The 27,107-nt window shown below is 32.1% G+C and overlaps 3 protein-coding genes and 1 pseudogene across 3 annotated transcripts; all 4 read right to left on the bottom strand.

Moving 5' to 3' along the window:
* Positions 1-258: 258 nt before the first annotated feature.
* Positions 259-3,912, bottom strand: LOC126659871 (putative disease resistance protein RGA4). The gene has a single exon (XM_050353193.2). The coding sequence runs from the start codon at positions 3,765-3,767 to the stop codon at positions 378-380; it is 3,390 nt and encodes a 1,129-aa protein (XP_050209150.1). The 5' UTR covers positions 3,768-3,912; the 3' UTR covers positions 259-377.
* A 5,999-nt stretch (positions 3,913-9,911) lies between these two features.
* LOC126660527 (putative disease resistance protein RGA3) lies at positions 9,912-16,660 on the bottom strand. The gene is made up of 2 exons (XM_056103936.1): positions 15,588-16,660; positions 9,912-13,267 (listed from the first exon to the last, which is right to left on the bottom strand). The coding sequence occupies exons 1-2, from the start codon at positions 15,599-15,601 to the stop codon at positions 10,003-10,005; spliced, it is 3,279 nt and encodes a 1,092-aa protein (XP_055959911.1). The 5' UTR covers positions 15,602-16,660; the 3' UTR covers positions 9,912-10,002.
* Positions 16,661-16,951: 291 nt separating this feature from the next.
* LOC130014911 (putative disease resistance protein RGA3) lies at positions 16,952-20,480 on the bottom strand (annotated as a pseudogene).
* Positions 20,481-20,803: 323 nt separating this feature from the next.
* On the bottom strand, positions 20,804-24,725 carry LOC126660314 (xylan O-acetyltransferase 1-like). The gene is made up of 5 exons (XM_050353736.2): positions 24,297-24,725; positions 23,258-23,432; positions 22,501-22,703; positions 21,529-21,687; positions 20,804-21,334 (listed from the first exon to the last, which is right to left on the bottom strand). The coding sequence occupies exons 1-5, from the start codon at positions 24,656-24,658 to the stop codon at positions 20,986-20,988; spliced, it is 1,248 nt and encodes a 415-aa protein (XP_050209693.1). The 5' UTR covers positions 24,659-24,725; the 3' UTR covers positions 20,804-20,985.
* Between the last annotated feature and the right edge of the window lie 2,382 nt (positions 24,726-27,107).

Raw genomic sequence — 27,107 nt, 5'->3', positions numbered from 1 at the left:
CATCTTGCTCAATTATTTTGAAGACTCTTGCTGATACTCTTGTCCATCTGTGGACCAAAATAAAATAAAAAAACGAAATACGGGATGCATCAATATAAAGAAGAGCGCATCTGCTCAACAAAAAAGATGTTCAAAGCAAGATCCAAAATCCCATTACAAATACCAAATGGTTGAGCATTGTGGACCGAATAAATTAGACAAGTGATCGCTTTGCAAAAATGTGAAAGAAATATTCAAATCCTGTGAAAAGTATTGCTCTGAGCTAATTGAAAATATCACTAAGGTAGATAGAATTATCCATCTCCTGAATTCAACAAAACAAACACAATGTTTCATCAGAACACACAATTTGAACTGAATACAATAGAATGAACCAGTTATTCTGATTTATGAAAATTGAGGTCGGGAATATGAGAAATCTTATCCCACTCAGAGCCACTCTTGTTTTTGCCACTTTCCATAAGATATGCAGAACAATCAACAATCCAAACTCTTCTCAATTTGGAGAGGCGTTTCATCGCTGCTGCCGTTGGTAGATTCTTCAGATTATAACATTTAGTAATAACAAGGTCCTGAAGAGAGCAACAATTGCCCAACCACTCTGGCAAAGCTTCCAATTTATCAAAATCATGTATAGTGAAATGGTTGAGGGAAGCGAGCCATTGAATTTGATGTGGCAGAGACTTCAGATTTTTCCCAAATATTGATAATCCTTCAAGAGAAGCAATGTTTTGGATTGAGTTCATATAAGAGCCATCTTCCAACTTCTCTGAGAAATTTCCAACTGTCAATGTCTTCAATCCGGTGAGACTGCCTAAAATCTTCTCAGAAAAATTACTCAATCTTTCACAATTTCTGATTTCCAAGGAAATGAGAGAATTCAATCTCCCTAAGCCTTCATCAATAGATGTCAGCTCAATACAGTTATCGATAATCAAAATCTCCAACGACGTGAAGGATTGCAGCGCGCTTGGAAGACAAGTTAGTTTACTGCAGTTAACCATGATCAAACTTTTAAGAGAAGTGAATGAATGGATTTCGTCAAATAAATAACTCAACTGATCACACCCTTCAATTTTCAGTTTTACGAGGGATACAGGAAGATTTTTCATTGGGATCTTCGCCAATTTTGGACAAGCCTCGATGCTCAACTCTTCGAGGCAAGGAAAAGCAACAACAGCCTCACTGTCACCTAGCTCTGGTGCCCTCCATTCAAATAGATTCTTCAAAAAACTTAAACGGATACTTTTTAATGCAGGAAACAGCCTCTGTCCATTGCTTGTGCCACCACCACTACCAATGCCATAAAATCCATTGTCTAGAATTTTTAATTTCTTCATCCAACTTATCTTGAGATATTTAAGACTTTGAAGATATCCGAGGCTTGGGATTTGTTCGCATTTACTGCAACCATTTAATGTCAGCTTCACCAAGTTATTATATAGCGTGAAACTACCACCTTCACTGGGAACTTGCATTGTCAACACCCATGCTGGAAAATTTTCACCCATATAATGCTCAATCTCCATGCTCTCAATGTTTGGATGAGGCTTCAGTGCTTCCAACACCTCTTCATTGTTGCTATTTTTTATAGATCCACGTGTCCACACAAAATTCAAGGATGTTATCTTCTTCTTCGTCTTTAGATTCGCTTTCTCAGCTTCTTCCTTGTCTCTAATATTCTCGAGATGTCTTAAGGTCAACTTTCCTCTTAGTTCATTTGAACTTTCTAGTTCTTGAATACTCCCTCCCCAATTACTACCCACAACAAATAAGGGCAAGTTTTCAAGGCAAGTTAACCTCCCCAGTCCACTCGGCATATGCTCATCCCAGGAAAAATGAATATTCTTTAAGCTCACTAGATTGCTCATTTTATCTCTAGGAAGCTCCTTAAGTGACCAACAATCAAGGAATCTCAAAGTTTGCAAACCATAAAGAGTGGTGATAGACTCAGGCAACGCTCTAAGATTAGTGTATGAGACATCGAGATATCTCAAGAGTTTACAATCACCAATTGAAGATGGCAACTCTTCAATCGCAGAACTTTTCAAGTTTAGAGCTCGCAAGTTTTTGAACTTCCACCATGACTCATCAAGGACCATATCCTTCAGCAAGAAGACGGTGCGTAATTTTCGAGCATGAATCACGCTTAAACTTGATGCCTTTTGACTTTCTAAATTAAAACGGCGAATGCAAGAAAAATCATCACCTGATGAAAAGTTATCCGAAGTCAATAATTCCAGCTTAGAGAGAGACGTCGAAAGATCGTGCACAAGATCATGCATCTTGCAACGTACTATTTCATGGTATTTGTTCCTCTCCACGTCTTGAAAGAAAGAGTTATGGAGTAAGGCATTAAAATACCGTTCGCCCACATCTGCATTACATGGTTCAATAAAACCTTCAGCCATCCAGAGCTGAATTAACTGTTCTTTTTTAAGCAAATGATCTTTAGGAAAAATTGAACAGTATGCAAAACACTGTTTCAAATATGAAGGTAAATGATCAAAACTTAGTTTTAATATTGACTTCACATTATCCTTGTGATCGGCTGCATCCAAAACAGTGCTATTATTAATTGACTCCCAAGCTTCTTTTTCCCTCGCAAGACCCCCTAATGTCCCCCCTAAAACTTTTGCAGCTAAGGGTACTCCTCTACAATTTCTTGCAATCTCCTTCCCAATCGCCTCCAAATCTGAAGGAATGGACATTTCTCTATTCGCTTTCACTCTTTCCTGAATGATGGACCAGCAACCATCATCAGTCAACACATTCAAATTATGCCTAAGCTCACAAGAAGACTCCACCAAAGACGCCACTTCCTCACTACGAGTGGTGACTATAATGACATTTCCCTTATCGCGACCGATTCTCAACAAACGCGTCTTCAAACTGTCCCACCAAGTAGATACATCACCCCATACATCATCAAGAATGAGAAGAAATCTTTTTCTTTCCAAATCCTTTTCAAGCTGTTGAAGAATGGCTTCTTTGTTAGTTAACCCGCCTCTGTCTCCATTAAGAGTTTGCAACATTTCTCCCAGAATTTTCTGGTCATTAGCATTATCAGAAACGCACACCCAAATCTTTACATCAAACATATTCCCCGTCACATTCTCACAAATCAATTGAGCTAATGTGGTCTTGCCAAGACCGCCCATTCCCACAATGGGAATGACAACAAGAATCTCTTCATCACAAACGCTACTCAACGAGTTAACAATTTTGAACACATCGCCCTCCCTCCCAAGAATACGATTTTCAGGTACAGAGTCAGTAACTCGGTTCAAGTCGATCTGCGATCTTTCTCTAGTGATTACATGAAGTCCAAAGGCACTGGCATTTATAATCTTATCCAACAAATCATTCACATCCCTAATTTTATGAGCAATTTTGGTGCGAAAAATAGTTTTTTTAGTAAAACGGGTGATCTTGGGGAGTGGATTAAAATGGGATACCTTGGTTGCTTGGTTTTGGTTCTCTACTTTTCGACGAAGATCCTCGTAGATGACAGCTTCAAGAACATCTTCAGCATCATAAGCAGCATCTTTGAGCTGATTCAGCCAACGATTCACACTCTTCAGTTTAAGTTTCGCCTGTTTGGCTTGGTCAGCAAGTAACAGTATGTCACGAACTTCGTCGAGTGAGTTTCTGAGGCGATCCAGCTCATCACCGACATGCCGGAAAAGTTCGATTTCGTTGGAGACAAGAGCCAGGATTCTATCAAGAGTTTGTTCCACAACGTAACTTAGAATAATCTCACCCATTTTCGAATTCCTCAGAGTTTTGGTCTCAGAGATGAAGAAATTTAGTATTTGGTATGATTTCTGTTCTTCAAAAGGTCAACCAACGAGTTAAGTACAATCTAACCCATCAAGAGGACATTTGATAACAAAAATTATTATTAAAAGACCCAGTAGTTGCGTTGCCGTTGCGTCACAGATTAACCATGATATTAATAGTACTTCTGTGACAGATTAAACACTATATAGATTATTCATAATACTCCCTCCGTCCCACTTTAGAAGTCCCATTTGACTTTACACACAGATTAAGAAAACATTAATTATTCTTGTCTTTTCATGTTTTGCCCCTATTAATGATAGTGGAATTTTCCATAGAACTCCTCTAAGATAACTAAAATAAGGGTAAAATAGGGTATTCAATAGAAAAACATTCTAAAAATAGTAATAGGACTTTTTAAATGGGACATCCCAAAATAGAATATGAGACTTCTTAAACGGGACGGAGGGAGTATTAATTTAAAAAAATCAACAAATCATTATAGCAATGTATATCTATAATAAGATAATATTTTATAACTTCTCCTAAGGAAAAGATAATATTTATAACCATATATATTATCAAAAATATTTCTTTTTTTCAATTTATAGCAATGTTATTTTAAAGTCTTTTAACTTTACAGTTTTTGTTCATTTGGATTTTAATTTATACTACTTGATTTTAATTAGTCCTTGAATATTAATAATGTCTTATCTGATTTGTGAATTTTAATTTTTCAATATCTATGTCTTCAAATAGATGCACAATGGTATTATTGCTTTTTCATACGTGAATTTAATTTTATTGCCTTTTGTTAACTTTACGGAGTGTAGTATAACGCAATAAGTAAGCATTGAGGATATTTCAAAAGCGAAAAATTAAAATTTAAAAATCAGATAAATAAAATAATAATAAAATTAACGGACTATATAAAAGTGAACTGAAGTTCAGAGATCGAGTAAATAAAAAACATAAAATTAATAAATTTTAAAATGCAATAATTCACAAGCAATCTTTTTTATGAGTGTTTTATTTTACTATTTAGCCACCTGATTTCTATCTACTAAATGAGTTGACATTTAGGTGGCTCTTTGAAAAATTCTATTATACCATTTCCTTGCTTGTACACTTGACAATCTATATCTATACTATAGTATAATCTTGAACTCCAAATTAGCATTAAGCATATATTGACAAGTGGATTAACTACAATTTTTCAAGTGACAATTTTTTTATTTAAATACTTTGATTATACCATTAATTAATATTAATATATAGAAATTAAAAATTATGAAAAGTTAAAACTTATAAAATTTTAAAAGTTTAATGGTTATGAATTGAAAAGTTTTATTAATACTTAGAAGTTATAAAATATGAAAAGTTAAAATTTAGAGAATTTTAAAAGTCTAATGGTTATGAATTGAAAAGTTTAAATATATATTTAATTTTTATAATTAATATAATATAAAGAATCTTGTAAAATTTAATCATCAAAAATTATAATCTTGAACTTCAAATTAAAAGTTAAAAAGTGGATTGACTACAAATTGTCAAGTGACAATTTTTCATTTAAAGTTTATTTATTATTTCATTAATTAGAAGTTATAAAATATTAAAGGTTAAATATAGAATTCTAAAAGTCTAATAGTTATGAATTGAAAAGTTTAACTGTATAATTAATTTTTATAATTAATATTATATAAAGAATTTTGTAAAAAATTTAACCAACAATATTAAAATTTAAAGTTTTAATATATTTATATTGTTTAGATGTTGTTTTTATAAATTCCAATCCATAAAATATTAATATTATATGCTATGATATATAAAAAAATTAAAATTGTATATTTAAATAATATTAAAAAGTTTAATAATTTAAACTATTGCTTGTTATAGAAATAGTTTCTTTTAAGTCAATCAACTAATTTTATTTAATAATTATATTAAATTAATAAATAATTTTAGAATACATTTTATTGAACATTATATTTAACTAATATAATGTTATTTAAACTAAAACTTAAATTTTGAAATTAATTTTGTCAATAAGTCATGATATGTTAAGAATACAAAAACAATATATTAAAATTTAATGATTATAAAATTTAAAGAGTTTTTATTTATGTTTATAAGTTATAAAATCTTTAAAGATTTTCACATTGAATAGATGACAAGAAATTGAATATATTGAGGGATCATGTGAGTTGAGGTCAATATTTGTGTGTTAGATCTTTAAAAACATGATAAAAATATATCCACTTATAAATGTATGAATATAAATTGATTCTTAATTTTTTTTATTAAACATGATTAAATCATATATGTGTTTCTCATTAACTATAAAAAGTATAGAAATAATTAAATTTTATTTGAATGTAATTTTTGATGCCTTTACAAATAGAAAATCAATACGCTACCATTTATCTTTAAAATAATATAAAGATAAATTTTATATTAATTTATTAAATATTATTAGCATTATATATGACAAGAATTTATCTTAAATAGTACATATTTTAGGAGTATATACTATGTTTCTGTTGTACTACAATGATAACTTATAATATAGATTACTAAGAGTTTTCGATGTAGTAGTTAAAATGTCAAACCAATCAATATTATAAGAAAATACAAACACAAAGAAATTAAAGAGATAAAGTCTGAATATTTGATTTTATCAAAATACAATTTTTTTTTTAAAATCTTAAAGATTAAACATAAAAATTAAATGTAAAAATTATAGCGTGTTATACATTTAGCATTGTAAAATTATAAAGAGCTTCGAGAAATTTAATTAACAAGATTTTAAAAAATTAATGACAAAGTTTATAGTTTTAATGTAATAAAAATAATTATAGGTTATTTAATATGAAGAATTTTTTGTAAAATTTAGTCAATAATTTATAATAATATTATATCATATTAATAAATTAAATATTTAATTAGTATTGATAAGTTTAATAAAATAATTTGTTGTAAGTTATACAGATGATTTTTTTAAAACAAATCAATATATTTTATTGTATAATTATATTAAATTAATAAATTAATTAATACATCTTATTAAAAATAACTTTATTACAAAAAAAATTATAAAAAATAATATTATAAAAATTAAAAAAAATTAATCATGAGATATAAAATAATTTTATATTATTATATATTAAAAATATGAAAAATTAATTAATTAATAAATATTAATTAATTATTAATTTTATATTATGAAGTTGAAAAGTTTTAATTAAATTTATAAGTTACAAAATTTAAAGAGTTTTGTTGTACAATTGATATTTATATGTTACAAAACAAAATGTATTTTTTAGATTTAATTTAAATTTAATTAATATAATTTAAAACAATCTATGGCTAGAAATTTGAAGAATTATATTATAAATAATATTTATAATTTAATAAATATAATTTTTTAATGGTTAGTCAATAAAATTAACTATATTATATATTAAAAACTATAAGAATTTAATTGATATGAAATGATAAATTATTTAATTTAATAGAAATTAAAAATTTGGAGAAATTTATAAATAAAAAAAATATTTAAAAAATTATAAAACTATTCAATCGCACCCGCACAATGCGCGGGCATCGACCTAGTTAAAATAATAATTAAAAGAGAGATTTATAAAAATATCAAAAAATATTTAACTTCAAATCATAAGTTGTTAGTCATAATCTAGCACGTCTCACACTTTTTTTTATACCAACACGTTTCACAGTTTCTAATGATTTTTAAAAATATAATTTGCAACCGTTTTTCAAAAACGATATCTTAAACAATTTTTAGAAGTGTTTCAAATGACTTTTAACAACACATATTATAGTCGATTCTTAACAATTTCTAAATTAGTTTCTAAAAAAGGAGTACTAGTGTTTTTGAATCTGAAATAAAAACTGGATTGCTAAACACCGCCCCTTTTTACTTAGCACCGCACAACCACATTACATTTTTGCCCTTTTCACTTTTTGAATAGAAAACCAACTCATAAACAAAAAAACATAAATCCTCTCAACTCATTCAACTCTATTCAAATTCATATTTTACGAAAATGTCGGATTCCGAACGAGATGAAAATCGCCGTAATCTTCTAAATGAACCTGCAAAACATAAATACTTACGTTTAACAAATCGTAATAATATGTAATACAAAGTCGTAATAATATGCAATAAAAAATCACTGTAATTATTAAAAAAAAAAATCATTTTAACGTTTTTTTTTTTAAAAAAAAAATTAATTTCCGGCCGCGACGTTTCGGTCGTGGCCGGAAAAGGGGGACCCCGGCGTCCTCTCCAGAAGAGTGGACGCCGGCGTTCGGCGCCAATTTTCGGCGTCCCCTCTTCTAGAGAGGACGCCGAACGTCCTCTCTAGAAGAGGGGACGCCGAAAATTGGCGTCCCCTCCTCTAGAGGGGACGTTGGTTTTCACGTCCTCTCCTCCGGAGAGGACGCCGAATTCCGGCGTCCCCTCCTCTGGAGAGGACGTGAAACGCAATCGTCTCCCTTTAAAAATTTTAAATAAAAATTTAAAAAAACTATTTTTTATCTCGGAAAAGCCGGAAAAACTTGTTTCCGAACGTCGATATTCGTTTCCCGACGAATTATACTCGTTATCCGTCATTTTACTCGACTTTTTACGTAGTTGTTCGAGTGTGTTCGAATGAGTTGAGAGAACTTTTTTTTTGAAATTTTGCTAGAGGGGCAGAAATGTCTTTTGCCTGTGCGGTGCAAAGTAAAAGCGGGCGGCGAATAGCAACACCCAATAAAAATCAAGAGGAGAAGCTCATATGCTACTTCCACTTTGTGCAGCTGTAATTTGTAAATAACATATCATTCAAAATGAAATACCTATAATGGCCATAGCTACAAATAAAATGGCTTAATTTCTTAAAAATCCCCACTTTATATTTTTTTTCGTTTATACCCTGATCTTATAAAAACACCATTTATACCCAATTTTGAGTTTTCATGTTTCATCTCTACCCAAAAGCACTAAATTGTACTCTTTTCATTTGAAAAGGAGTTTAAAATAATCCTTCATTTTTAACTTATATACTAATTAGATATTAACGTTATTAATAGTACAAAAAAACCATCTTTTTCAAAAAATTAAAAATAATAATAATTTTTTTTAATTTTTTAAAAAAATATTTCCGATTTTTTTTTTAATTTTTTTAAAAAATATTTCTGACAAAAAAACTATAAATAATAATAAATATTTTGAATTTTTTTATTATTTTATAAAATTAAAAAAATTAAGTAATTGTTCGTACAACTCTGTTTCAGCTAATGCAGCAGATCGATGTGGACGGGATTGGTTCCTTCTGCCAATCACTAGGAGTGAACTAAGATCGATAAAACACAAGTATTAATATGCATAAGAAAATATTGAAAACTATCACCGTGATTAAAGAGTAAAGCTCATGTGTCTACTAAATAAAAGGCTTAATCACTCAAAAGTCCCCCATTTTTTTTTCAATTGCACTCTGACGTAGAAAAATTCTCTCAGAACCCCTCCACCTTTAGATTCTTTTTCAATTATACCCCAAAATATTAAAATGACCTCTTTTCACATGAATTTTTTTTTAAAATAATCTTTCATTTTTAATTTATATTCTAATTAAACACTAATATTATTAATAATATAAAAAATCATTCTTCCTAAAATTATATCCAATAACTTTTAAAATCAAAACTATAAAAATTTCCAATTTAGGGTACAATTGAAAAAAATCTAAAGTTGGGAGGATTTTCCTACGCCAGGGTGCAATTGGAATGAAATTTAAAGGTGGGAGGGTTTTTGAGAGTTTTTCAACGTCAGGGTGCAATTGAAAAAAAATTAAAGGTGGAGGATTTTTGAATAATTAGCCCTAAATAAAGCTTCATACACAGAAAACTCAATTTGTATTACACAAGACAACAACATATAAATTAGTAAAAAATTGCAAAAACCAGACCACTACATGAGAGGAACAATTGAGTAAAGTAATATAACTGCAAGATTTGCGAAAGAATATACTAGCATTTATCTGATGAACCTTTTGAACAATTGAAAACCTGTTTGTTCAATTAAGAAACAACCATATTGCCTTATATACATTATCAAACAAGCAGTCTGCAAGTACCATAAGTACATTATTTCATGAAAACACACAAATTTGAACTTTATACAATAGAATGAACCTGTTCTTGCAAGATTAAATAAAATTAATAGAATCTGAGGTTGGGAATATGAGAAATCTTATCCCACTCAGAGCCACTCTTATTCTTGCAACTTTCCATAAGATACACAGAACCATAATAAATCGAAACACTTGTCAATTTGGCGAGGCGTTTCATTGCTGCTGCTGTTGGTAGATACTTCAGATTCAAACAGTACTCAATATTAAGGCTCCGAAGAGAGGAAATATTGCCCAACCACTCCGGCAAAGCTTCCAATTTATCAGCATAAAATATACCCAAATACTCGAGGGAAGTGAGCCCTTGAATTTGATCTGGCAGAGACTCCATATTTCTCTCATATATTGATAATTTTTCAAGAGAATCAATGTTTTGGATTGAGTTCATATAAGAGAAATCTTCCAACTTTTCCGAGAAATTTCCGATTTCCAATTCCTTTAATTTGGTGAGACTGCCTAAAATCTCCTCAGAAAAATTACTCAAACTTATACAATTTATGATTTGCAAAGAAACGAGAGAATTCAATCTCCCAAAGTCTTCAGGAATAGATGTCAGCCCAATACAACGATTGATAGACAATTTCTCTAACGACGCGAAGGATTGCAACTCGCTTGGAAGACAAGTTAGTGCACAGCATTCAATTTCCAGTTTTACAAGGGATGAAGGAAGACTTCTCATTGGAATCTTTGTCAATCTTACACAATCTTTGATGCGCAACTTTTCGAGGCAAGGAAAAACAACAACTGCCTCACTGTCATCTAGCTCCGGAGCCCTCCATTCAACTAGATTCGATAAACAACTTAAATTGATACTTTTTAATGCAGGAAACATCGTCTGTCCATTGCTTGAGCCATCACCACTATTAATGCCATAAAATTCATTGCCTATAATTTTCATTTTCTCCATCCAAGTTATCTCGAGATATTTAAGACTTTGAAGATATCCGAGCCTTGGGATTTGTTCACATTTACTGCAGTGTCTTAATGTCAGCTTCACCAAGTTATTAAATAGCGTGAAACTACCACCTTCACTGGAAACTTGCATCATCAACACCCACGCTGGAAAATTCTCACCCATATAATCCTCGATCTTTATGCTCTCAATGTTTGGATGAGGCTCCAGTGCTTCCAACACTTCTTCGTTGTTTCTATTTTCTATAGATGATCCCTCAGTCCATCCAAATTTCAAGGATTTTATCATCTTTTTCATTTTTAGATTTGCTTTCTCGGCTTCTTCCTTACCTCTAACATTCTCGAGATGATTTAAGGACAACTTTCCTCTTAGTTCATTTAACCTTTCTAATTCTTGAATGCTCCCTCCCCAATCATTGCCCACAACAAATAATGGCAACCTTTCAAGGCATGTTAACCTCCCCAATCCACTCGGCATCTGCTCATCCATGGAAAATTGAATATTCTTCAAGCTCACGAGATTGCTCATTTTATCTCTAGGAAGCTCCGTAAGCTTCCAGCATCCAAGGAATCTCAAAGTTTGCAAACGATAAAGAGTGGTGATAGAATTAGGCAACGCTTTAAGTTCAGTGTGTGAGACATCGAGATATCTCAAGAGTTTACAGTCACCAATTGGAGATGGCAATTCTTCAATCTCACAGCCTTCCAAGTTTAGAGTCCGCAAGTTTTTGAACTTCCACCATGACTCATCAAGGACCATATCCATCAGTAAGAAGACGGTACGCAATTTTTGAGCATGAATGCCCCTTAAACTAAATGCATTTTGACTTTCTAAATCAAAACGGCGAATGCAAGATAAATCATCTCTGAATGAAAAGTTATCTAAAGTCAATACTTCCAGCTTAGAAAGAGACATCGCAAGATCATGCACAATATCATGCATCTTGCAACCGACTATATTCTCGTATTTATTTCTTTCCACATCTTGAAAGAAAGAGTTACAGAGTAAGGCATTAAAGTACTTATCGCCCACATCTGCATTACATGGCTCAACAAAACCTTCAGCCATCCAAAGCTGAATTAATTCTTCTTTTTCAAGAAAATAGTCTTTAGGAAAAATTGAACAGTATGCAAAACATTGTTTTAAACACGAAGGTAAATGATTAAAACTTAGTTTTAGTATGGAATTCACATTATCCTTATGATCAGATGCATCTAAAACTTTGCTATTCTTAATCGACACCCAAGCTTCCTTTTCCCTCTTAAATGCTAATGTCCCACCTAAAACTTTTGCAGCTAAGGGTACTCCTCTACATTTTTTCGCAATCTCCTTCCCAATCGCCTCAAAATCTGAAGGAATGGACATTTCTCTATTTGCTTTCACTCTTTCCTCAATAATGGACCAGCAATCATCATCAGTCAGCACATTCAAATTATGCCTAACCTCGTAAGAAGACTCAACCAAAGACGCCACTTCCTCACTACGAGTGGTGACAATAATGGCATTTCCCTTATTGTGACTAATTCTCAACAAACGCGTCTTCAAACTATCCCACCAAGTGGATACATCCGCCCATACATCATCGAGAATGAGAAGAAATTTTTTCCTTTCTAATTCCTTCTCGAGCTGTTGAAGAATTGCGTCTTTGTTAGTTAACCCACCTTTGTCTCGGCCTAGAGTTTGCAACATTTCTCCCAGAATTTTCTGGTCATTAGCATTATCGGAAACACATACCCAAATCTTTACATCAAACAAATTCCCCATTACCTTCTCGCAAATGGATTGAGCTAATGCCGTCTTTCCAAGACCGCCCATTCCCACAATGGGAATGACGGCGAGAACTTCTTCATCACAAATAATATTAGTCAGCGAGTTAACAATTTTGGACACGTCACCCTCTCTCCCAAGGATAGGGTTTTCAGGTACCGAGTCAGTAACTCTGTTCAAGTCGATCTGTGACACTAATCTTTCTCTAGTGATGACTTGAAGTCCAAAAGCACTGGAATTTTTAATTTTATCCATCAAATCATTCACATTCCTAATTTTATGAACAATTTTCGTGCGAAAACAAGCTTTTTTAGTAAAACGAGTGATTTTGGGGAGTGGATTAAAATTGAGTACCTTCTTTTTTTGGTTTTGGTTCTCTACTTTTCGACGAAGATCCTCATAGATTACCGCTTCAAGAACATCTTCAGCATCATAAGCAGCATCTCTGAGCTGATTCAGCCAACGATTCACACTCTTGAGTTTAAGTTTCTCCCGTTTCTCTTCAGCAACTAGCAGTATGTCACGAACCTCGTCGAGTGAGTTTCTGAGGCGATCGAGCTCGTGGCCAAGATATCGGAAAAGTCCGATTTCATCGGCGACAAGAGTAAGGATCCTGGTAAGAGTTTGTTCCACGACAAAACTTAGGATCATGTCGGCCATTTTTGAATTGTTCTAGTTCTGCTTAGAAAATTGACAAATACAAAGAAAAATTGCTAGATAAAGATAATGCTGAACATAAAATTCTTATATAATTTGTTTTGGAAGCATCAACCATGAACGCACCTCACGCAAGTATCTTTATTTGTTGCCTTTATTTTCAAGTTTCTTGCAAACCAAGTTAAACACCTCTGCTTTCCCCTTTATTCTCTTTGCATGGCTTCTTCTCTAATTAAAATACAAAATTAAAAAATAGAATAAAATATTTTTTCACTCTGAATTTTCCCTTTATACTAAAGTGGAGATTATTTTATTCTCTTTGCATGGTATTTATTTCTTTTCATTACTTTTGTCCTAATTGAACAGCTAACTTTGCAATTTCATTTTATCCTCAAATAGAGACATTCACTTTAGGATTAAAGTATCATATTTTTCTCTTCTATAAAATTGTAATACCCTGCGCGGTAATAATATAATTTCTGACGTCTCGCACGTAATCCGTCAAATTTCAACGTAATAATTATGAAAATCAAAATAAAAAGGTCGGAATTGAAAAATATTTAAGATATATAAAGACGGGTTATGTCGTCGTCAATTAAATGATTATACGACGAACTAATTTTTTAAAATAAAATTAATTATAATCCGTAATTTAATTTAGGTTTGACGTTGATAGGGGTGTATAATTGGCTCAAGTAGAATGGTATTGAAATTAATTTATTTTAAAACAAACCGAACCAGACATGTCAAATTGAACGATTTGGTTTGTTTGATTTGTTTTTTTCAGTTCAGTTTTCATCAAAAGTGAACTGATTTTTTGTTTTGTTTAATTTCATACTGAATTTAACCAAGTCACATTTGCAGCAAATGCCAAAAAAGTTATGTCTGCTCAAAATAGGTGGCGAAGATACTCTCGTTACCATAATTTCTCCCATCTGAGCTCCTGTACCATTTTCAAAATAAGGTAATTGAGTTCTAATTCATATTCAATTTCTGTTATTTTACGGTTTTAAATTTAAAGATAATTAGTATTGCTCCCTCAATCTTATGTTAATAGACAGTTTGAGACAAATAAAAGTATTTAATTTTTTACTTTATCTGGATAAAATGAGTTAACAGCACTTACATTTATTTAATTTAGTAATAAGTTTGTCTTTTTGTATTGATTTTTTTTTTGAAGTCTACTATTTATGAGGGCGTATATACATAAATAATACACGACTGAATGTAGTTTGAGACAAATAAAAAATACTGCCAATTAATTTAGGACGAAATGAGTATTACCTTAAAATCAAGGAGATAATAATATATTAAAAAAAAAAAATATAGATCACAATGTTATTTGAATCACATGATTAAAGTGATTTGTAGTTAAATAGTAAGCTGGGTTTAGAATTAATTTAATTTGATTTGATGTGGTGGGGTGGGTTTATTTTGTTTATGGAAAAAATCAGGTCAACTTTTAAATCAACCATCAATCAGGTTAATGGAGTGGTTTAGGATTAGTTTCATCCTCCAAGTAGGTTAATGAAAACAAAAGGATTAGGTTTCTAATTAATGACAAGAAGAGAAAAAAAAATTGAATCTAAATTTTCAGATTTGAACAATAGGTTTGTTGGTTAAGTTGTGTAAAATCAAGATTCCATTTTAGAAAATTAAATTTTAGTTGGTTCAAAGTTCAAACTTAAGTATCACAAATACTTTATTTAATCAATGTTTTCCGTTTCGGAAAATTGGCATTTTGGCTATGAAAGTTTATTTTTAATTTAGAAAATCTTCAAATGAATCGTATTTAAAAGGCCTCACTTCATCACAAACAGTAGTTACGGTATAGTGCCCAGCAAACATTTTTGCTTCATTGTTCTTTTAAAGCTTGTTATTTGCAAAGGTGCTAATGTGTTGTATATGGAATTGGATCATTAACTACAAATTTCGCGCTTCACACGTAAGGACTATATGCAAAAACTATGGTGTGGTTTGGAATAAAGGATCATTTCACCCCCTCAACTTGGCATGAAATATTAAAAAAGTCATTTTTGGAGTTTTTGGATCAAACTAACCCGCAACTATGCCAAACCGGATCAAACACACCCTCCCCCACTCTGCGTTTGAAACACACTTTCCATTAGAAAATGGAAAAAAGCTAAAAATGATCCTTAATATTAATCAAATTCGTTTATTTAATACTTAACAATTTTTAATTATTTATTTAATTCATATAATATAAAAACTTCATATATCATTTACAATTTTATATAAAAATATAGGAAACTAACCCGCAACTAATCATCTTCTCAAATTCACTCCGCCGCCACCTCCATCACTAGTAGCCACCGCTGCCGACCTTCTTCAGAACCTTACTCAGGCGATTGTGACTATACGATTGCATCTCGTTGGACGAAGCAAAACTACTCCTTTGGCTTCCTGAGGATCTCGTTCACGCTAGCCGTAATTCGTCTGCTATCGCCTCCGCCATTTTCGATTGTTCGTCATCCTTGTCGAGCAGCAACCGTCGTTTTCTTCTAGCAACCAGCGTCGCCATCACCTGCAACCGTTCATCGACTTTTAAAGATCGTTGCTTTATCGCCGTTTATTGTCGCTTGTTTTTTTTATTTGAATTGGTTTGATTTACTGGGAATTGGTTTGTTGTTTTTTTTTCAATTTTATTGATTTGTTGAGATGAAACAATAATTTTGCTCTTCTTTTATTGATCCATTTTGCTATGAATCATGGAGGCAGGCGGTAGTTTACTTTGGAAAATGAGAGCAGTGGTGGCGGCAATGGTGGGTAGTTCTAGTTGTTAATTAGGTAAGGTTGATCCAGTTTGGCTGCTCGGCGAGGGTTGGAAGGAATTGTGGCGGCGGCGGAAACTTGAGTCTAGGTTTAATTAGTTTTTTTTTTTGAGTTAATTATTGTTGATTAGGTGCTAAATTAAAATAATTAAGTTAAATTAGTGTTAATTATAATTTTGATTGTGTTTAATTAGAATTAAATCGTAATTAATTAGAATTAATTTTTGGGTTTAGCAATCTCACTCTCTTTTTGGGGTGTTTTTGTGTTAGAGGGGTTGATTTGAGCGAAAAACGCAAGTTGCGGGTTTATTTGACCGAAAAACGTTTAAAATGACTCATTTGATATTTCGTGCCAAGTTGAGGGGGTGAATTGATCCTTTGTTCGTGTGGTTTGCTTCCGTAGAGAAAGGCAAAATCTCGAAAAAAATCATATCCGGTGATGTAATTTTAAATGGAAACAAACGAGTATGCATTTTGAATGTGCAACACAGATTATCATTTTTTTTGAAATAGTTATTCCATTTCGTGCCTGTTATTTTAATTTTCACTTTTCCTCTTGCAAACAATGGTTGACTCCAAGGTCTCTATCTGTTAATATTTTTGTTTTGAAACAAAGATCAATCTTTCTAGTCATGTCTAAACAAATCTTGAATTAATAAAGATATCGATTTGGTTGATTTTAGGACTTGTTCGAAGAGAAACCTAAATCCTCTTCCAATTATGCGCATTGTATTTTTTAGAGGTTTGAAATTAGTCCAAACTTCATAAATTTTCATGGTCGAAAAATGATAGAATAATATCGGTTGCAGATTAATTATTTGTAAAATTCATGCTTGGAAGATAGATCATTAAATGAAAAGATGTTCATAGAAAGATCCAAAATTCCATCACAAATACCAACTGGCTGAGCATTGTGGACCAAATAAAATTAGACAAGTGATATGATAAATTTCTTAATGTAACTGACAGACTTAATTTGAACTTAATACAATGAAAAATAAACAAAATTAATAGATTGCGAGGCAGGGAATATGAGAAATCTTATCCCACTCGGAGCCACTCTTGTTCTTGCAACTTTCCGTAAGATATGCAGAACAATAAAAAATCGAAACATGTCTCAATTTGGAGAGGCGTTTCATTGCTGCTGCTGCTGGTAGATTCTTCAGATTGGAACATTTTAAAATATCAAGGGACTGAAGAGAGGAAATATTGCCCAACCACTCTGGCAAAGCTTCCAATTTATCAAAACCTCTTATACTCAAATACTTGAGGGAAATGAGCCCTTGAATTTGATGTGGCAGAGACTTCTGATTGTTCCCATATATTCTTAATTCTTCAAGAGAAGAAATGTTTTGGATTGAGTTCATATAAGACTAATCTTCTAACTTCTCCGAGAATTGTCCGACTTCCAATTTCTTCAATCCGGTGAGACTGCCTAAAATCTTCGCGGAAAAATTACTCAAACTTTCGCAGTTTGAGATTTTCAAAGAAATGAGAGAATTCAGTTTCCCCAAGTCTTCAGGAATAGATGTCAGCCCCATACAATCATTGATACTGAAATTCTCCAACGACGTGAAGGATTGCAGCGTGCTTGGAAGACAAGTTAGATTACTGCAGTCAAATATCTCCAAACTTTTAAGGGAAGGAAAAACAACAACTGCCTCACTGTCTGCACCCAGCTCCGGTGACCTCCATTCAACTAGATTCTCTAAATAACACAAAGAGATTATTTTTAATACAGGAAACAGCTTCTGTCCATTGCCTTTGCCATAAAATTCATTGCCTATTATTTTCATTTTCTTCATCCCGCTTATCAAAAGGTATTTAAGACTTTGAAGATGTCCGAGGCTTGGGATTTGTTCGCATTTACTGCAGTCTCTTAATGTCAGATCCACCAAGTTATTAAATAGCGTGAAACTGCCACCTTCACCGCGAACTTGCATCGTCAACATCCATCCTGGAAAATTTTCACCCATATAATACTCAATCGTTATGCTCTCAATGTTTGGATGAGGCTCCAGTGCTTCCAACACTTCTTCATTGTTGCTATTTTCTATAGACCCGCGACTCCATACAAATTTCAAGGATGTTATCTTCGTCTTCGTCTTTAGATTTGCTTTCTCGGCTTCTTCCTTATCTCTAACATTCTCGAGATGACTTAAGGTCAACTTTCCTCTTAGTTCATTTAAACTTTCTAGTTCTTGAATACTCCCTCCCCAATTACTACCCACAACAAATAATGACAACCTTTCAAGGCAAGTTAACTTCCCTAATCCACTTGGCATATGCTCAGTCTTGGAAAATTGAATAAACTTCAAGCTCACTAGATTGCTCATTTTATCTCTAGGAAGCTCCTTAAGTGACCAGCAATAAAGGTATCTCAATGTTTGCAAACCATAAAGAGTGGTGATAGACTCAGGCAACGCTTTAATTTGAGTGTCTGAGACATCGAGATATCTCAAGAGTTTACAGTCACCAATTGGAGATGGCAACTCTTTAATCGCAACGCCTCTCAAGTTTAGAGTCCGCAGGTTTTTTAACTTCCACCATGACTCATCAAGGACCATATCCTTCAGTAAGAAGACGGTGCGTAATTTTCGAGCATGAACCATACGTAAATTTAATGTCTTTTGACTTTCTAAATTAATACGGCGAATGCAAGACAAATCTTCTGCTAATGAAAAGTTATCCGAAGTCAATACTTCCATCTTAGAAAGAGATATCGCAAGATCGTGCACAATATCATGCATCTTGCAACTTACTATATTCTCATATGCATCCCTCTCCACATTTTGAAAGAAAGAGTTAGAGAGCAAGGCATTAAAATACTGGTTTCCCACATCCACATTACATAGGTCAACAAAACCTTCAGCCATCCAAAGCCGAATTAATTGTTCTTTTCGAGACAAATAGTCTTTAGGAAAAATTGAACAGTATGCAAAGCATTGTTTCAAACAAGAAGGTAAACGATCAAAACTTAGTTTTAATATAGACTTCACATTATCCTTACGATCGGATACATCCAAAACTTTGTTATTCTTAATCGACATCCAAACTTCTTTTTTCCTCTCAAGACCACCTAATGTCCCACCTAAAACTTTTGCAGCTAAGGGTACTCCTCCACATTTTCTTGCAATCTCCTTCCCAATCACCTCCAAATCTGAAGAAATAGACATTTTTCTATTCGCTTTCACTCTTTCCTCAATAATGGACCAACAATCATTATCAGTCAAAACATTCAAATTATGCCTAAGCTCACAAGAGGACTCCACCAAAGACGCCACTTCCTCACTACGAGTGGTGACAATAATGGCGTTTCCCTTGTCGTGATTGATTCTCAACAAACGCGTCTTCAAACTAACCCACCAAGTAGATACATCCTCCCACACATCATCAAGAATGAGAAGAAATTTTTTCCTCTCTAGTTCCTTTTCAAGCTGCTGAAAAATTGCTTCTTTGTTAGTTAACCCACCTTTATATCCATTAAGAGTTTGCAACATTTCTCCTAGAATTTTCTGGTCATTAGCATTATTAGAAACACAGACCCAAATCTTTACATCAAACATATTCTCCATTACGTTCTCGCAAATCGATTGAGCTAATGCGGTCTTTCCAAGACCGCCCATTCCCACAATGGGAATGACGGCAAGAACTTCTTCATCACAAACATTACTCAACGAGTTAACAATTTTGGACATGTCACCATCCCTCCCAAAAATAGGATTTTCAGGTATCGAGTCAGTAACTCGGTTCAAGTCAATTCGTGACACTAATCTTTCTCTAGAGATGACATGAAGTCCAAAAGCACTGGCATTTTTAATCTTATCCAACAACTCATTCACATTCCTAATTTTGTGAGCTATTTTCGAGCGAAAAACTGTTTTTTTAGTAAAATGAGTGATTTTGGGGAGTGGATAAAAATTGAGTACCTTCTTTTCTTGGTTTTGATTCTCTACTTTTGGACGAAGATCCTCATAGATTACAGCTTCAAGAACATCTTCAGCTTCATAAGCAGCATCTTTGAGCTGATTCAGCCAACGATTCACACTCTTGAGTTTAAGTTTCACCTGTTTAGCTTGATCAGCAAGTAACAGTATATGTCACGAACCTCGTCGAGTGAGTTTCTGAGGCGATCCAGCTCATCGCGGACATGCCGGAAAAGTTCAATTTCGTTGGAGACAAGGGCAAGGATCCTATCAAGAGTTCGTTCCACGGCGTAACTTAGAATAATCTCAGCCATTTTTGAACTGTTCGAGTTCTGCTTAGAAAATTGACAAATACAGAGATGAAGAGATAAGAAGATAATACTTTTCGAGTTCTGTTTTGTTTGCTTTTGTAAAAGAAGTTGGGGAGAAGACTTATTTGGTCGTGCACTGTAAAAGATTGAGACTTCATGCACTACAAATAATGGCAGCAGTAAATTATTTAGATTCTTCAAGTTAAAACCAGAAAAAAAATTATAAAATTTTACCTCAACCATCTAAACAAACAACAAAGAATCTACGGCCACCAATCCGTCACTAGAAACATCCTTTTCTTATCACGCTCCATTTTTATTTATTTTCATTATTTTTATCCGTAGCTAAACATTCAATTTAGAATCTAAATAGGGATAAAGTGTCAATTAGACTAATATCAAACCCATCGTAAAAGTTATCTACTGTTTTTGGCGGATTTATGACAGATTTCAGCCATCACAATAAAAAATTGCATTATAAATTCGTTATAAATTTTCTTCAATCCAGTCATAAATAATTTATGCTGGAGTTTTTTCGTAATAATTTGACAGTGTAATTTTCTATTGTGATAACATGCCATTAGGCTTGTATAGTTGTATGACATAAAACATTTCAAAACATCAAACATATATCGTCTCTAAATGTCAAGAACGATATACGATATGCGCGTAGAGTAGCTCGTTCCATGTATCCGGCAACCCTGGAAGACACCAATGTACACAATCCGCATACTTCAACGGATCCGATCTTTGCTCCGGGGACAGTACCTTGCCATCAACAGCTTGGTATATAGATGTATGAGCATCTTTCCGGTATTCGGATAATGTCGTTACATTCAGGAAGTAGACCGGTACTTTCATCGATCGAGTCACGTTCACCGCAATCCTGAAAAGCTGGTGGTTTGAGCCAACCTCCAATGGTCTGGTCTTGTTCAGAATCGGTGTTGTTTCTTTTGCACATTTGATCCCATCAGGATTGTCCCAATCCAAACTCCTATATTATTGAACAAGAGTAAGGCCTAATCACCCGAAAAATGTAAAACTATTGAGCTTTATAATTTATAATCCAATTTTTCAAAGTGTTTTTGAAAACGGAAATAGAAAATATCGAAACATAGAACTCGAGAAGTTCCGTATGTTCCGATCCGAAGATTTTAGTTTAAAAAATTAGATAAATGGAAGTATTACTTGAGATGAGAAGGAGACATGCTGGTGAAGAAAACTGAAGTATGCATAGGATCAACATTGTTGTCTACCCAATTAGCCCATGTCTTCAATGTTCTCTCATATGCTATTGGCAATTCAATTTCATCATATGCCGTTGATCCTTCATCGAACGATCCTCGTCTTTCCTCATCAACTCCATTAGAAATATTAAATCAGACTCATGATCATGCCATATAATATATGAATTAATTGTGCTAATTAATTATGGTTTAATCATTTAAAAAAAAGCCAAACGTTTACGTATTATTTTGATCTAATCGAAGTTTTTAAACTCGTCAATTTTAGTGTTTTTTTCAATTTAAATTTACAAGTGTAGCCATTTCTCAATTTTAATAGTCTATTCATCTAAAAAAAATAGTTCATTTATCTAAAGAGACACATCTTTGATTTTTTTTGAATTCAAACCAAATCTGATATTATTCCAATTGATAAAATTAAGAACTTTGATTGCACTAAAAAAAACATTTTAAAAATGGCCTTTTTGCATGAATATGCCTAACCGGCTATAATTGATTTGTAGTAATTATTGAGAATAGGCTAAACATAATGATTTTAAAAATCTTGGTTAGAATTGACTAACACGTATTGTTTTATTTTTGGCAATTTTTTTAATACCAAACATTTATTTTTATTGTCAGTTATAGCCAAATCTGTTAAGATCAGCTAATTTAGCTAATTTTAAAATATTCGAAATCTTTTATAGCCGTCATCAAATCGAACTGAAAAAATTGTCATGTCACTCGTCACGTCAAGGCGAGTGACATGCATAATTTTTCTGGTTCGATTCGACGATAGCTATAAAAGATTTCGAATATCTCAAAACGGGCTAAACCAACCGATTAAAAATTTGGTATTAAAATAAGATTTGCCTTTTATTTTTAAGTGGTTTAGCCAATAGTAATGAGAAAATAAATCATGTACATATGAACTTACAATACTTTGGTGTAAATGGAGGTCATCCACCAAATATATGTGTCAAATATAAGATAATCAACGTTGATCCAATTATTTGCATGCTTTGTGATTGATTCTGGCATAATTATACGGTCAGATTGGCCTTTTCTGTTTGCTACACTGTCTGAATTTGACTCCACCAGAAATGGTGCCCAATAAAACTCTATAGTTGCATTATAGTCCTGCCATTTTAAGACTTCAGCCTCATTTAGCACAATATGGAAAACAATTACTAACAACTATCAAAATATTACTTAAAAGCTGTCTAAATTTACATCAAGAACCATATATAAGCACTTTGATAATTGAATTAGGAGCAAATTACTATAACATCCTTAATATTTGATATAATTTACAGTTTAGTCCTTCTTGTTTGAAAATCCAACGATATGACCCTTCAGTTTTGTTTCTGTCAACGATTTAATCCTTCCGGCCATTTTTGGTGTTAATCAACGAAATTATATGGTCCCTCATTTTTGTTTTTTTCAACGATTTAGTCCTCCATTTTTTTTGTCAACGATTTTGCCTCTCATATTTGTAAATTAATTGGTTCCTAAGCCCTTTAACTTTGTTGACTAACACCAAAAATGGACGGAGGGGCTAAACTGTTGACAGAAACAAAAGTGAGGGCCATATAGTTAATTTTCAAATAAAAGGATTAAAGTGTGAATTATATTAAATGTGAGGGGTCTTAAAGTAATTTGCTGTTGAATTAGGACAAGAATAAACAAAATACCTCAATTTTGAAGATTGTGAGAGAACTTGAATAATTGATTAAGCTCTTCTTATTTGGAGGAATGACAGATTGAACCAAACAAATCATAGATTGCCATTGCTGATGATGTAATGAATCTCCAACAAACATAAGCCTTTTTCCTTTTAGCTTATTCAGCAAAACTTTTGCTTTGAACCTTAAGAATAACATTTAACATAATTTACATATAAGCATAGAAGAGTAATTAATTAACATAGGGATATAAAGGTTTAGAAAATCCAAATATATATTATTTTTATCAATTTAACCAAAAAAAATATAATTTTATTATTTATAACTAATTTGAATGATTTTATTTTAATTATAGTTAAATTGGTTTAGTTGAAGCACATAAACATGATTTTGCTCATGTTACAGTCATTGAATGATTATTTTGTCTGGATTTTATTGGATATGTTTAACTATAATAGATAATTATTGAATGACGGCGACTACGAGTTTAAGTGAGTCGAGAACTAACTCATTAGCTATTGGGAATCGACTAAAACATTATTTGAAATCAACTCGATTAATATCAAATCGAGTTAGAGTTTGAAATACTCAAATAGTCAATTGAGTCAAGCTCAAACTCCAAAATAATTTATACAAAAGGCTTGCGAGCCTTATCGAGCTTATCTAATTTTACAATTTTACCCTTATACATTACAATAATAGTTCTTCTACATGTATTAAACTTCTATTATTATAATATCATCAAAAATTATTTTTAATTATTTTTTGACCAATTTATTTAAGCTCGAACTCAACTCGCACTCGTTACAAACTCAACAGATTTACCGAGCTCAAGCTCGTGTTTGAGTTCTTTAAAGCTCGACTCTAGTTTGAGCTCGACTGATTAGACCGTGCTCGAATTTGAATATGCAAATACTCAACTCGGCTCGACTTCATTATATCCTTATCTTCCATATGATAAAATCAGATTCAATTAACATAGGTCCACAATTAAAACAAAATTTATCAAATTAGACTAAAATTGATAAAAATAATTAAAATTACTTACTTGGGCAAATGACAATCTCTAGGCTGCCATCTCCAATTCTGATATAAAGAATCCAATCTGCCATTCTTAACACAAGTTACTGAATCTTCAAGAAATTCACATTCATTTTCTTTATACAAAGGATGAGTTTTATTATCAAAAACCCATTCTCCATCAAATAAATCACAATCTTCCACATTTTCTTGATCTTCTACACTGATTTCTTGATCTTGAAATCCAAATTTGCTGCCATTTTCTTGGATTCTTGAAGTGAAATTTAAATGTGGATTGAATAAAAGAAATGCAAAGATTAAGAGAGATAAAAGAATTAAGATTTGTAAGAAAATGGTTCTATTTCTGCTGCTGTTTGTGTTGTTCTTCATTTTTTTTTAAAGAGTTTCAGTGAAGTTGTGTGGGTTTTGCTGAATTTTAATATATAGTATTTTTTTTGACGGAAACTGAATTTTAATTGAATGCTGAAACAGTTGAACATGCTATGTCTTTTTATTATTACTCTATTATTTAGAGTAGTTGATATTTTTGACCTTTTCTCAATAGTAAATTAAAAAATGACATAATAAATTTTTTAAAACACATATTTGAATTCTTACACTATCACATTTTTTCTAATTAGATGCCTCCGTTTTTATTTTTGTTTTATAGATATTAAGTTCTTTCGTCACAAATGAAGTGCATTTACTTTCAACAAAAAGAAAGTGCATATACTCGATGTGCGTTATTGCGACTGAGATAAAAAAAATTCGGGTTTTTTTGTCTGACTTGATATAGTGAACAATTTTTGTTAAATGTAAAGTTTCTCATTCGGGTTTTTTTGTGATAGTGGATATAGTGAACAATTTTTTTAACAAAAGAACCTAATGTCTATAAATTTAAAATATAAAAATTAAATGTATACAAATTATAGTGGAGAAATTCAATTCAAAAAATATAATAGTGCACAGTCTAAATACAGGTTTTTCCTAACAGAGTACATGTAATTACATTGGATAATCGTGAGCAGTGGCGGACTCACAAATTTTCTTATAAGATGGACAAAATTATACTGAAAATTTACGAAGTGATAAAAATTGTCAAAATATAAATTTTAATGTGGATATACTATAAATATTAAAGTGCTAAATGTTGGGTTTTATTGGTTCATAACGCAGCGGAATTTCAAAAATTTATCTAAAAACCCAAACCAAGATCCATGTAATTCGAATTAAACAGAACAATTACTTACTTGTATGTCGAATTCAACAGCAATGTAGGAAGGAAGGAGGTGGTTCACTTTGGTGATACCTGGCCTCGGATCAGAAACGCCTCCAAAAGAACGCGTCCTCTACGAGTATCCACACGAACAGACCTTAGCCAAAACTAGTGCTTGTGTGCTAGCACTATTGCTTCACAAGCAATTTCGAATTTTAGTGATTTAGTGAATAATGAATTTCGTGATTCTCAAACCAACTGCTTAATGAGTATTTATAGTGATAAATAACACTAGGGTTTGAGACAAATTCGAATTTCAATCTCATTGCAATTCTACAAGTTTATGTTTATCAAAAACTCCTTTTTGATAATTATCCATATATATTAATTACTATATTTATTATCTTCCAAAAATAATAAATTAAGGAAAACACTTATCCTTAAATTTCGAATTAATATATATATTTATTAATATATATATATTACGAATTATATATATATATATATATATATAATTAATCACTTAATTACATTGGGTACAACCCATAACTGTTTTGGGCCTGTTCTTAGTGTGCGACCCTGTAGGTTCATATAACGTTGGCAGTAGGCTCGAAATTCCTATTTCAGCCCACAAGTCATAAGTGGCCTCTAGCAAGACATTATGACTACCCAAGTTATATGAATATCGATAATCCGATTTAACCATTTACAATAATATTTTAATCCCTTTATCTCTCGATATCCAGATTGAATATAAGGCATAGTTATGTCATCCTTATAACATTCAATCATTAGTTTCTTGACTCTAAGTAGACTGAAAATGATAACTTCTTATCAATTAGCATGGCCATGCATTTACTTCAGTCTATCTTCTTCAAGGGGCCCATAGATATCTTACTCAAATAAATGAGGGACAAATTCCTTCTCAGTCACTCACATTTCTCACATAGTTACTTTCATATCCAATGACAATCTATTCCATTATCCTGTTAAAGATAATGTAAGACTGTATCAAAATATGAAATAGCTATGTAGAAATCCATGATGATTTTAAGGTCAAAGGATTATACTAATAGAACTGTAATGAGAATTACTTATGACAGTGATCTATGTAGTATTCTCACAGTGGGTCATCCAGTGCCTTATTTCTCAAATAGCACCTATGATTTGACTTAATATCTCATATACATGATTAGTAAAACATAATCATCAGTCAACATCATACTAGTCTCAATGTTCTATTAAGACTAGGGATAGATGGTATATAATTCTTTTATTAAACCTAAGGGTTCTACTATCAAGTCACATACTCGATGACCTTAGAAAGAATTAACCATTCAAGTATTTTAATCATTAATATAAAATGATAAAAACTGCCAATCAATAAATAATAAAATGATAAAGTCAAAACATGGTCAAACATGATTGACCTAGTGCATATCACTAACACTAAAATTATAGTGTCCAAATTTATCTTGATGTTTTTTCAAAGGCTTCAAAATTATAAGATGGGCAATTGGCCACCATATGCTCTTATTAAATCTGCTCCTGATCGTGGGTAGTTGAGTATCACATTTTTTTTTCTAAGTTGATAAATATTATATATTAAAAATATAATAACAA

The sequence above is a fragment of the Mercurialis annua genome, linkage group LG8 (genome assembly GCF_937616625.2).
Source record: "Mercurialis annua linkage group LG8, ddMerAnnu1.2, whole genome shotgun sequence".
Classification (NCBI taxonomy): domain Eukaryota; kingdom Viridiplantae; phylum Streptophyta; class Magnoliopsida; order Malpighiales; family Euphorbiaceae; genus Mercurialis; species Mercurialis annua.
This window is presented reverse-complemented; position numbering and strand designations above follow the sequence as displayed.

What these genes read in the sequence shown, in the direction of transcription:
- LOC126659871 (XM_050353193.2), bottom strand. Translation starts at nt 3,767, where the DNA reads ATGGGTGAGATTATTCTAAGTTACGTTGTGGAACAAACTCTTGATAGA.
- LOC126660314 (XM_050353736.2), bottom strand. Translation starts at nt 24,658, where the DNA reads ATGAAGAACAACACAAACAGCAGCAGAAATAGAACCATTTTCTTACAA. An exon ending in TCCATTTACACCAAAGTATT is followed by an intron (nt 21,688 to 22,500) that starts GTAAGTTCATAT and finishes TGATGAGGAAAG; the next exon opens with ACGAGGATCGTTCGATGAAG. An exon ending in ATGTCTCCTTCTCATCTCAA is followed by an intron (nt 21,335 to 21,528) that starts GTAATACTTCCA and finishes TCAATAATATAG; the next exon opens with GAGTTTGGATTGGGACAATC.